This window comes from Rhinatrema bivittatum, chromosome 2, assembly GCF_901001135.1.
Source record: "Rhinatrema bivittatum chromosome 2, aRhiBiv1.1, whole genome shotgun sequence".
NCBI lineage: Eukaryota > Metazoa > Chordata > Amphibia > Gymnophiona > Rhinatrematidae > Rhinatrema > Rhinatrema bivittatum.
The window spans coordinates 452,947,875-452,960,166 of NC_042616.1; the positions used below are offsets into that span (position 1 = coordinate 452,947,875).

The 12,292-nt window shown below is 43.5% G+C and overlaps 1 protein-coding gene across 5 annotated transcripts in view; it reads right to left on the reverse strand.

The window, feature by feature from the left end:
- Window positions 1-12,292, reverse strand: part of SERHL2 (serine hydrolase like 2) — a 99,361-nt gene that overhangs the window by 4,362 nt on the left and 82,707 nt on the right. For 3 of the 5 annotated variants that reach the window (XM_029590376.1, XM_029590373.1, XM_029590372.1), the window contains 2 exons: window positions 8,620-8,696; window positions 7,158-7,251 (listed from right to left, as the gene is read on the reverse strand). In XM_029590376.1, the coding sequence (XP_029446236.1) occupies window positions 7,158-7,251; window positions 8,620-8,696 (171 nt within the window). The other 2 variants (XM_029590374.1, XM_029590375.1) reach the window with 2 other exon arrangements.

Consider the following 12,292-nt stretch of genomic DNA (forward strand, 5'->3'; position numbering starts at 1 on the left):
GAAGAAAACAACAAATGTAAGTAGAATCAAGCAAGTAATCAAAAAGCTCAACTGAGCAACTCAATAACATTGTAAAGAACATTGTGGAACTAAGTACTCTTGCATATACTTGGTATTCAACAACCAAGGCTTCCGGTGTAATTGTACTGTGTACAGTAGAAAATGAAGTATCAACTTCTGAGAATCTGCAATAACAAGCTTCAAGTGGACAGTAAGAAAAAAACAGGGAAGGGCGTCTGGACCCCTAGAGGAGCCACCTCGTCCTCGGGGTGTGTATACCTCCTCTGCCCCCGGAAGCGAGGACGGGAGGGCGTAAAGGATCGAGATTGTTTCGGACGGTCCTCTGGTAGCTTATGAACCTTGTTTTCCCCCAAGGAATTAATAAGCTGCTCAAGGTCCTCTCCGAAAAGCAACTTAACCTTTGAAGGGCAACGTGCCCAGCCGTGCCTTGCAGGACGGGTCGGCCCACCAATTGCGCAGCCAGAGGAGCCGTCTAGCGGAGACCGCCGAGACCATCGCCTTCGCCTGGACGCGGAGGAGGTCGTAGAGAGCATCAGCCCCATATGCGATGACGCGTTCCAAACGTTCAGCCTGCTCCGCCTCTGCAGACGGGAGGTCCTGGGTGCCGAGTAATTGTTGAACCCACCTGAGACCTGCCCGCTGCATGAGACTGCTGCAGATAGTCGCTCGGACCTCCAGGGTCAGGACTTCAAAGATACGCTTCAGATGGGCCTCGAGTTTACGATCCTGTCCGTCCTTCAGAGCCGTCAATCCCACCTCAGGGATAGTGGTGTGCTTGGTGACCGACAACCAAAAGAGTCCACGGTGGGGATCTTCAGCATGTCCAAGCATTCCTCCGGGAGGGGATAGAGCTTATCCATCGCCCGCCCCACCCGGAGTCCCGCTTCGGGAGCCTCCCATTCCCACAGGAGAAGCAACTTATGCATAGGATGAAAGGGAAAAGCGCTTGCCGGAGCCCTGAGTCCCGCCAGGACTGGGTCCATATCCTTGGGCAAGGAGGCCATAAGGGTTGTCCGCAGGGGGCCCCTCCAGCCCCAGTTCCTGAAGGACAAAGGGGATGAGGGGCTCCAACTCCTCCCTCTGAAACAATCGGAGGACCCTAGGATCATCCCCCTCTAGGGGTGAGAGTGCGTTCACTAAATCTGACGTGGGATCAGGATCCGGGGTAACTGGGGCCACCGGGGGGTCAGGGATAGGGGTCACCCCCACCCTAACAGACCCCTGTGGTTCAGAGACAGGAAAAACAGGTAGCGGCGCGGGGAATTTTCGTCAGGGGGGGGTGGCCCTGGGGAAGGGTCCTCCTCCTGCAAGCTAGCCAAATATGATTTATGCAGGAGGAGAACAAAATCGGAGGAAAATAGAGCCTTGGATTTCCCAGGGGGGGGGGGGGGGGGGGGCAGGGACCTCAGGACTTAAATCAGGGGGGAAAATCCTGAAATTCTTGCTCCCCAGCCCCAGGCAGCTCCGAATCGGGAGCTGCCGAAATCCCCAAGATGTCCGCCGTTCCCACAGTTTGCCGACTGCGCAGGGGATTCTGTCCCTGGGCTAAATTTGCTTGTCCTGCCGAGGAGGGGCCTTCCTCACCTGGCAGGCAGGTAGGCAGAGCACCTCACGCAATAGGCGCAACGAGGGCTCCCCACAGGCTAGGCAGGCGGCTGGCCGCGGCATCCTCAGCGAAGAGGAGCTGCGAGCTGAAGAAAAAAAATCTAACAATAGATGATTGGCAGCTCTGCCAGCAGGAGCGGAGGCAGGGGAGTGAAGCCTGCATGCTCCTCTGTGTCTGGCTGCCGGATCGATACCAATAGAAAAAAAGTTTAAAGTTTAGATTTTTTTTTTTTTTTTTAAATCAATCCTACTAGAATCCCGAAGGAATAAGTACTTGCTTGATCCAACAAGAAGAGAAGGAAAAAACGCTGACTAGCCCAAATCAGGAGACCGCAGGGTGAGCTGATCCATCTCTGCTGCAAACAAATACTGAAGGGCTGCAGGGTAGGCTCTGTCCTGATATAGGATACCCTTTCAGTTTTGGTCTGTCTCCATCTGCTGGACAGGAGGCTCAACCCACGGTCTGGACTGATCCGGGTACGTACAGGGAACACCAGTTTGCCACTATTTCCACCAGTTTAATCAGTCCTCCTTCAGTTCATCATCGAGACCCTCTTAGATCTTCACCTTGAACTTCCCCAGTTCATCCAGACCTCCTACCCAACCAGTAGCAAAGCACAAGCAAGTCTGCTATCAATTATGCAAGATAATTATCAGGTATAAAATTGTGCGAATAAGTGTCCTTATAAAATAGTAAATTACACGCATTCCTCTTGGCCCCACCCCAGAACACCCCTAGACCATGCCTTTTTTGCGTGTAAATATGTGCACAAAAAACTTGCTTTATAAAATAGCATGTATGTGAGCACAAGCTGCTTATGCGTGTATAAGCTAATTGTACACTTGCAACTCCTTTGAAAATTAACCCCATAGTATTTAAGAGGTATTTTCCAAACTTTGTTGTTCAATTGACACCCACTGTTTAATTGGGGAGGCAGCTTGTCGTTGTACCAATGCCCTCAATTGTGCTGCAAGAAAGAATCTTGAAATTAGGGATGCCTAGCTCCCTGTCTCCAAGGAAGATACATTATCCCACTTATGACTTTCTGTTTGAGAGGTCAAAGAGGTGATGAATTGGCTTCCAGGAATCAGGAAAGTTAATTAAAAGCAGAAACACTAGGGGTTGGGTTTTTTTTTTAATACAATAAAGAACTTTGCTTCTAAGAACAGCATAACAAAATTGGTGTTATGGTGAACGCTGGACATACTCTGACCATAGATTACTCACCAGAAAACACGCAGCAGCATCTCTGAAACCAGAAGCATAAATTTGATTGAAATACTGGGTTTTATGCAAGTTACCTGAAATGGGTTTTCCCATAAGGGGTTAAGAGTACAGCTGCACTCCCAGACCTGCCACTTTTTCATGCAGAGAGACCAAATCATCTGAGGTAATTAAATGAGACTTGGCAGTATTTGTACTGGAGAGTCAGTGACAACTACTGAAAGGACAACATTTTAGAAACAAAACCAACCAATTTATTCACCTTTTAGGCTTCTGTGGGGTCAGAATCTCTCCTGTAACCTGTGGTTGGGATTGATTTTTTTTAAATTGTATTTATATGGTTATGGTTATATGTATTTATTGTTGTACATTGCCTTGAGGAGGAAATGATTTACAGTATCCCAGTAAATTTGCCTCTCTGAAAATTACACTCCTCAAAATGGCTATAAAGTCCATGTGGGAGTTTATAACATGCATAATTTTAGCAGCATTGAAACAGGCGTTTCCAGGGAAATGTTTAGGCCGGGAGAGTAAAATACATGTGCAGACGGAATTTTCAAATCAGTGCCTGTACTTCCCTCTCGTTACTCTGCCCACAAAGGAGATGCAAAAACTACAGGTCCTTTTGTCAGCAGTTACTCATGTAAGTGATTTTTCAAAAGAAAAACTATGCATGTAATTGTCTTTGAAAAATGCCTACCCTGCTCCATAGGTACAAAAGATACCTTGCACCTACCCTGCTTGCTGAAAATTGCTCTCTTATATTTTTAATGTTGCAAATCAATATATATATTATTTGAATGAGCTCTTTCCTCATCATCCTTATCTGTAAGAGGCAGTTTAGCACTCAGTTTTTGTGTTTCACCAAAGCCAGTCTGTGCAAGTGCATGCCGAGAACAGTGAGCTGGCAGGCAGACCATGACGACAGCAATTAATTGTACAACAGCAGCCAATTCTCACAACCCATGCAGTGACTGCTTGCCTCTACTTTTATACCCCACGTCTCACTGCCCATCCATGATAGCAATATGCCTGTCAGAGTCCAGGCCCTGGCAGTCAACAAAGATGAGATGGCGGCATCATTATTTGGCACGGCTAGTAGGGAGCCAGATCCTATAATCCAAAGAAAGCACAATGGTGGTAGTGCTGAGTAGTGCAAGCCCTGCCAGCCCAAGAAGACAAGCCACTGGTGGCGCAATATGCAGCCAGACAAGGCCCCACCAGTTCCTTAAACTGTAATTCAGATGCGGATTGCTAGTGCAGCAGGCACAGAGCTCAGACCCCACCACCCAGAATGGTGCAGAACTATCTTTAAAGGTGGGCGTTAGGGACCAAGGAGGAAGGCAACAGCAAGGGGAAGAGGGGAAAAATACTAGAAAAGGTACAAGAGAGGGAAGGGGAGAGAAGGGATGAACTTGGGGAGGAAAAGAACATGGGACATGTATCTAGACAGTTCTGCTTTGTAAGACCAAATCACGATGGCCTTCTCCAGGTCCAATAGGTTCTCATACAGCAAGATTTAGCGACTTTCTTTTGAAACATCTGGAGCTTATTGAGTCCACATGAACCAAGACCTTTTACGCTGATAGACATGCATTACAATCATTGTCAACTAATTCATTAGTTGTTATACCTGCTGACAAAGACGGAGAAGTAGTTACTGAGAATATGGAATTTTTCATAGAAGTGTATAGACAATTACACAATACAAACCAGATTGGATTTTTTGACACAAAAGCAAGCACAATTTTTGATAAGCTCACACCCTTCCTGTGGATTTACAAGGTTCCCAAGGTTCATAAGTCATCAACTAATCCTCTCGGCAGGCCTATTATTTCTGGTCATGGCTAAAGGTTAGAGTTCTTAGATATTTGTAGAATTTTTCTTAAACACGATGACTGCAACTTTTAAACAGGCAGGCAGGCGCACTTGTGCGCATGTTTGTTGTCCTGCACCCAGAGATGCAACTATTTTATAATGTGTGTGTATGTTATAAAATAGTCTGGACGCGCATACATACATTTATTTATTTAAACGTTTTATATACCTGTGCACTCAATTTTAAATGAATGTGCGTGCAAATCCCGTACCTACCATGCAAGTGGGGAAATTTTCCAAGGGATGCTTGCCGACACCGTTCGCCATTTTCCCAGTTCAGGGACAGGACTGGCAAACACTCCTGATTTAAATAGCCTCCTTTTCCCTGTTAGCACCAACCCTTAAAACCCTGCTGGCTTGCTTAAATTTTTGTGTTTCAAAACTTACACGCCATCCATGGCAGCGGGAGATATGCGCATCCTTGGGCGGCTTAAAACATGCTCGGCACGCACTGTCCTGACTTGTGCGTGCATCTCTTGGTTTTGGCGCGCGCAGGGCTTTTAAAATTCGCTTTTATGTTTCCAAAGCCCACTTTTATGTTCAAGACTCTTCTCAGCTGTTGAAGACCGTACAAGGCGTTACAGGGCTCTCGGAAGTAAAGCTACTTTTCACCCTTGATGTTGAATCTTTGTACGCTAATATCCCACAAACAGCGGCTACTGATGTTATTACAGAAGTTCTCCAGCAATGTTCATGTCCTCCCAGGATCCCAAAACTGTTCATAGTGGAATTGGCTGAGATAGCTCTCTCCAATAATTATTTCAGCTTCAAGAATTATTTTTAGCTGCAGCCATGCAGGGTTGCCAAAGGTGCAGCAATGGCCCCAGATGTTGCAAATTTGTACATTTGACTTGAAGAAACTTTTCAATATACCTCTTTCTGTGTTTCAACACGTACATCTATGGAACAGGTATACGGAAGATATATTCTTCATTTGGTAAGCTACTACACTATTATATGATATTTTGAAATGGCTTAACATTGTTGATCCACATTTACATTTTACTATGCAGTTTGACTATCACAGCATTGCAGTTTTAGGTATTATTATTACTAAAACAGATTTTCAATTGAATACTTTGCTTTATCGCGAACTGCCAGAACAAAATATTTTATGTTTTTGAGAGCTTTCATCCTAGAAAGCTCAAGAATAGCTTGCCAGTTAGCCAATTCTTGTGACTAAGGCACCTCTGTTCTAATATACAGCATTTTAAAGTACATGCCCAGGGAGTTGGTAGAAGGTTTCTCTCTAGGGGCTATCCAAAGAAGGTGGTTAAGGCAGCAGATATGTGTATTCTTTACTTGAATAACGTCTTACTGTTGACACTCAATCTCTTAGTGATCCTAATAAGTGTTTTGCAATATTTTAATTAATCCAGGGCAATTATAGCTGCTGTTTTTAAACATAGGCATGTATTTTCACTTCACAATGCTTTTTTCTCAATATCCTTGTTTTGCATACATTAGAGGCCATAATAGAAGACCTGGTTGTCAAAGTGGCAGCACCTCATTCTAGCCATCAAGCATGTAGTTCCTGCTTGTTTTGTGCTGAACTACTACACGTTCTTTGAGGCAACATCCTCTGACCAGAATAAAATAAAAGTAAAGAGACACACCAATTGTTCCTCATTTAGTCATCTATGTTGTCAACTGTCCTTGCAATAAGATTTTTGTTGGCCAGATTAAATGGTCCATCAGAATTTGACTGACTGAACACTGCAATTGTTTACACACATGTAAGACACAAGCACCCATGGTTTCTCATTGTTTAGATTTTCAACAGGAGTTTTCCGATTTAAGATGGAAAGTCTTAAAACTAGTGTGGCTAAGAGGCGATCGTATAGTTTGCCTTTATTTTTTAGTTCTGATTTTTTAAATGTAGTTCAACCTAAAGGAATGAATGATATTCTTTGATTTGAAAAACTAGCAGTCACTATGCATGGACATCCATCAAGATGGTCTGCTGACATTTTTCAAGTATTAGCTTCACAGGGCCAGCTGAGGTAAACAGTGCAATTAGTTCCTTTTTTCCACAATAAACAATACTGGAAGTGGAGGTGCTAATGGCTGCCTGAAGCTTTCAAAGTTAATTCTTCCTCTCCTTGAACAGCATTTAAGTGAAACAGTCCAGGTTGGGCTATGCAAGATAAAGCTTTACATTTTCCAGATGAGCTGGATTTTTTACAACACACACAAAAAAAAAATCAGTATTGCTTCAATGATTATATTTTGGGAACCTATCAATTTCTGTGAGAAATATTCAGATTCTTTACATTTTATGTGGGCTATTACGTAATATAATATCAAACTGCCAGGACAGATCATATTTAATATTTTCTTCCCGTGATTGGACTCTCTAGTGTTTGGACTAGCCATAATGATACATTTCAAAACACCATTAAGCGCTTGCTAAAGATCAAGGACTTACTTCCTTCAGGCTGGTCCTGAATCCCTGAAGTAGAACTTTCCCAAACGGCCCTTCTGGATTGAGTAGTTTACTCTTCCCCATTCCATCCTTTGCTCTGGAAAAAAAAAAAAAAAGAAGAAAGAATTCTTCCATTGCTGTGCCAACAGAATCTAGGTTAACCCTTTAGGTACTGTGATTCCCTAAAATTCATGGCAAGCCAGTGCTTTGCTACTGCTCAGGAGAGCTCAGTGGTGATGTCAAAGGAAAGGTCATAAGGATCTCACACATCTGCAAGCTGTGTTCAAATATCGGAAAAAGTCCTCTGACCCAGTGCTTACTGTGCTGCCAAGGAGCTTGAGCTCCTTGAGTATGGAATGCTGCTGTAATAGCTTCTATATCCTTTGGTGAAGGAATGAACCAGCTACAGCTCTTTCACACTTAGACAGCCAAAGCAAAGTACTAAAACATGGCTCTTGAAGTATGTTGGTGCAGCACTTGGCCTACATGTACAAAACTTTATACAGCAACACCTCCTGAAAAAGCTGTAATAATCCTATACTAGATACATGCATGTTGCTAGGCTCCAAAGCGCTTGATTTACTAAGGCTTTTCTCCTATTCTATATTTCTATGGGGTAAAGGTTAGTAAATTGGGCTCTAAATGGTCTAAATGTAAAATACTACATTTTAAAGGGTTCTTTAAAATGATTTCAACAGTCCATCATTGAGTCTAGGGCTAAGAATGTGCTATTTCATCTTGGTTCATGTTATTTTATGAGGTAAGCATTGTTCTTAAGAGTAAAACTGTATTGTTGGCTTCGCTTAGACTGTATGTGCTGCAGTATGTTTTTAGATATTTATGCATCAACAAACTGAGCTTGTTCTATAGTTATTTTGAATTTAGATGTAATGTTTTGAATTTTAACCATGTTATTTTATTACATAGTTTTAATCTTATAGGATTATTTGATGTATTAGTTAGTATATGTTATGAATATCATGTATATGATTGCTTTTCATGTAAACCACTTTGATTTTATGGAAAGGCAGTTCAATAAGAAATTAAACTAAATTCCAGATCCTGTCACATCTCCTGCTGATGCACTATACCTAATATCCTGCAGTTTCACTTCTGCCACTCCAGTGTAATGTCAGAAGGATTCAGGCATCATATCCAGTTTGATGTTAGAGGCAGTCACACAAAATAATTCAATCACAAGATGATTCCAGGTGATAAAGAATGGGCTAAGTCAAGTCATGGTTGTTCACACTCATCCTATCTACAGGAACTACAAATCATGCCTTCATTAGGAGAATCAAGAGAACAAATCCCAGGATGAAATGAAATTGAAGAAACCCATCCTAACTCATCTTTTCACTAAAGATATGGGCCATCTGGTGACGTTAATGAGATGATAAGTGGTGACAGACAATGATTATAGGTAGCCCGCTAGGGTAGTTTTAGCCTGTTCTTTGTCACTTACACGATAATCAGAACATCTGCATCAATGTTCTTCAAGAACTCTACGCACTGCTCTACGGTGAACAGAAATGGATTAATCTGAAAGAAACAAGCAGAATATGCAAATAAAAACATGGTTCTACAGTGAAGGATATATATATATATTTATTTAAGTTCTTTTAATATACTGATGCTCAAGACAAGTCTTATCGAACCGGTTTACAATGAACAAGGGGAGAACCAATTAACAGAGCAGGCGTAGAAAAGTTACAATAAACAGGGAATGAATAACTTGGTCATTAGAAAAAGAGGGATAGATTAAACAGTAAAAATAATGAGTAGAGAACTGTTGATTAGATAATAAAGCTTGTACATACATTTCAGTGGTTCAGATATCAAAAGTTAATTGAGTGATCAGTTACTGGCATAATAAGATAATTGTAAAAACAGATTTCTTGGCCGAAAAGTTCCATATTTAGGGGGACTGAGGGTGAGACTGGGAGGTCAGGTGGGCGGGAAGGGGTAGGGGCAAGGAAGGGAAGCACTAGGGAGAGGGGAAATAGACGGTGCTGGAAGAAGACAGTATCTTCAGCGGTATGCTTGAGAGAATAGCCAGGTTTTCAGTTTTTTTCTGAAGGAGAACTGGCATTTTTCCTGGCGTAGATCAGGGGGGAGTGAGTTCCAGTGATGCGGTCCGGCCGTGGAAAGAGCTAGTTTTTTAATAGAGTTGTGTATAGAGGATTTGCTAGGGGGGACCTGTTGGGAGTCTCTGTAAGCGGATCTGATTGGTCTTGATGAAGCGTGGAAATCGAGAGGAATGGTAAGTTGTAGAGATGATTGCTGATATATGGTTTTGTGAATGATGGTTAGTGTCTTGAAGAGTATTCTATAGTGGATGGGTAGCCAGTGTAGAGATTTTAAAATCGGAGTGATGTGGTCTCTGCGACGGGTATTTGTGAGGATCCTGGCTGCTGCGTTTTGCAGCATCTGTAGAGGTTTAGTGGAGGAGTGTCTTTGAAACCAGGCTCCATCACTACAGTTTTATTTCTCCCACTTTAATACACAGAATATGAAAAATGTTCAAGTGTGTGAAGACATTTACAATGCACTGTACCTCTAGCTCGTCATTTTCTCTTTTGCAAAAGCCTAAATACTGCCTTCTGACCAAAGATCAAATCAGAGTTCAACCAATCATAAAAAAAAAAAACAGCAATACAATAAATGAACAAATATAATAAAATATCAATCCATAAAACCTATGGGGATGTTGGGGGAGAGTGGGTGGTGATGTCAAAGATCATAAGGATCTCATATCTGCAAGCTGTGTTCAAATATCAGAAAAGACCTATGACCCAGTGCTTACTGTGCTGCCAAGGAGTATATATACACACACACACGCTATGGGGTTCTTTTGGTCCTGTTGGACCTGACCCCTGCTTCTGATTTGGTAAATCACACAATCTTCCTTAATAGATGGCAAGCTGTTAGTGCTGAGTGCTCTGGTTTTACAGTGGATTTTCTCATTTCTGTTGGCTTGCTATTAGTGCTAATTAACCCTGCGTGTGGCATCAATTGCTAGGTCTCCGGGGAAACACTGAAAAGCTCTGGGCCTCTCTGTTTACTGCTGCAGCCATTTCCCTTTGGTAAGTGTGCAGGTAGAGGAGGAGTATGCCCGGAGCACACACACTGCAGGCAGCATGGGGGGGGGGGGGGGGGGGGGGGGAGAGACTGCAGCTGTGATTTCAGGACTTGGGGTAGAGTGAGCGTGCACAAGTTTGTGAGCTTTGATTTAAAGGTGGGGTAAGAGCAAAGAACGCTGGGGTTAGGAAGGAAAGAAGGGAAGAATGCTGGGGTCATCTCTGGAGAGGGAACAGTGGTTGTGGTGGTGGCAGGGAGAGATAGTGTGGATTAGCAGGGAGGGGGTGGAACAGAGAAAGTTGGATGGGATGAGGGTAAAAGGGGGAAGACTCGTGAGTAATCTAAGGAAATATGTGTTTACAGAAAGGGTGATGGATGCATGGAACAGCCTTCATATGGAGGTGGTGGAGACGAGGGCAGTATCTGAACTCAACAAATTATGGGAAATGCATAGGGGATCTCTGAGGTAGTGTCAACGATTGTAGAGCTGAGTATTTGGTGCAGATGGGCTGCTAGGATGGCCAGATAGGATAAGGATCCTGCGCTAGCTCTCTTTCAACTACGTCACAGGTTAACTGAGATTCCCAAGTGGCTACTGGGGAGTAAGTTGGCTTTGAGTTCCCAGAAAACTGGGATCAATAAAGGAAAATTGGTTCTTACCTGTTAATTTTCGTTCCTGGACTACCATGGATCAGTCCAGACTCCTGGGTTTTGCCTCCCTTCCAGCAGATGGAGACAGAGAAATTTTCACAGGCACTGGCATATAACCTAGTGTGCCACCTGCAGTCCCTCAGTATTGACCTGTACCCAAGCCAAGAATTTGTCCCATAATAATCCTAATGAACTCACAAACAACATCCCCCAACAAGCAGAAGTAACAAAGGTGAAAACCCCACCTTGGCTATAAAACTCTTTGCTTCTTAACTTCAAACTAGGAGAACAAACTTGAAATCCTAAGCAGCTCTGCAGCCTATATACACCAAACTATGACAGAAAAACGAGCAGACTCTCCCCCACATCCAGGGCAGGACTCTGGACTGAACCATAGTAGTCCAGGAATGGAAATTAGCAGGTAAGAACCAATTTTCCTTTCCTGTTCATACCCAGATCAGTCCAGACTCCTGGGATGTACCCAAGCTTCCTTAATTAGGGTGGGACTGCAAGAGTCCCACTCGAAGAACATTCTCAAAGCCCATAGCCTCTGGGGCCTGGACATCCAAATGACAATGTCTGGCTAAAGTGTGCAACAACTTTCACGTAGCCACCTGACAAATTTCCTGTGGCGACACCTGTTGGCATTCGGCCCAAGAAGTCACCTGTGACCGCACCAAGTGAGCCTTCAATCCCACCGGGCTAGGACACCCCTTACAGATAAAAGCAGAGCTTATGGCCTCCTTCAACCATCTTGCTATCATGGACTTTGAAGCCTTCTGCCTTTTCTTAGGGTCACTCCATAACACAAATAGATGGTCAGACACCGTGAAGCTATTAGCGACATTGAGGTAATGCAAAAAGCTCGCTTCACATCCAAACACCATAGGTCCCTAGCATGTGGAGTCGACGTATCCAATTCTGGGAAATAGGGAAGTTCACCATCTGATTAAGAAAGAATGTCAATACAACCTTCGGAAGAAAAAAAGGCACCATCCGCAAAGAAATCCTGGAATCCAAGATCTTCAGAAAAGGCTCTCTGAATGACAATGCTTGTAGCTCTGAAACTCTGTAGATCGAACAAATGGCTACCAGAAACACCACCTTCAAAGTGAGACCATTTACCGTTGCCCTTTTTAAAGGCTCAAAAGGTGCCACACACATCCCTCTAAGGACGAGATTGAGATTCCAACGGGAGGACGCAGATACTTAGGCCTTCGGAGAAAGTGACCACATCCGGATGAGCAACCAAAGACATGTCATGTATCTTGCCATGAAGCCAAACCAAGGCTGCAACCTGAACCTTAAGAGAGTTAAAGTCCAAGCTTTTCACCAACCTTTTCTGCAAAAAAGCCAGGATGTGAGCTATCAAGTTGATCTTACTCACTGACTTGAGCACCAGGACT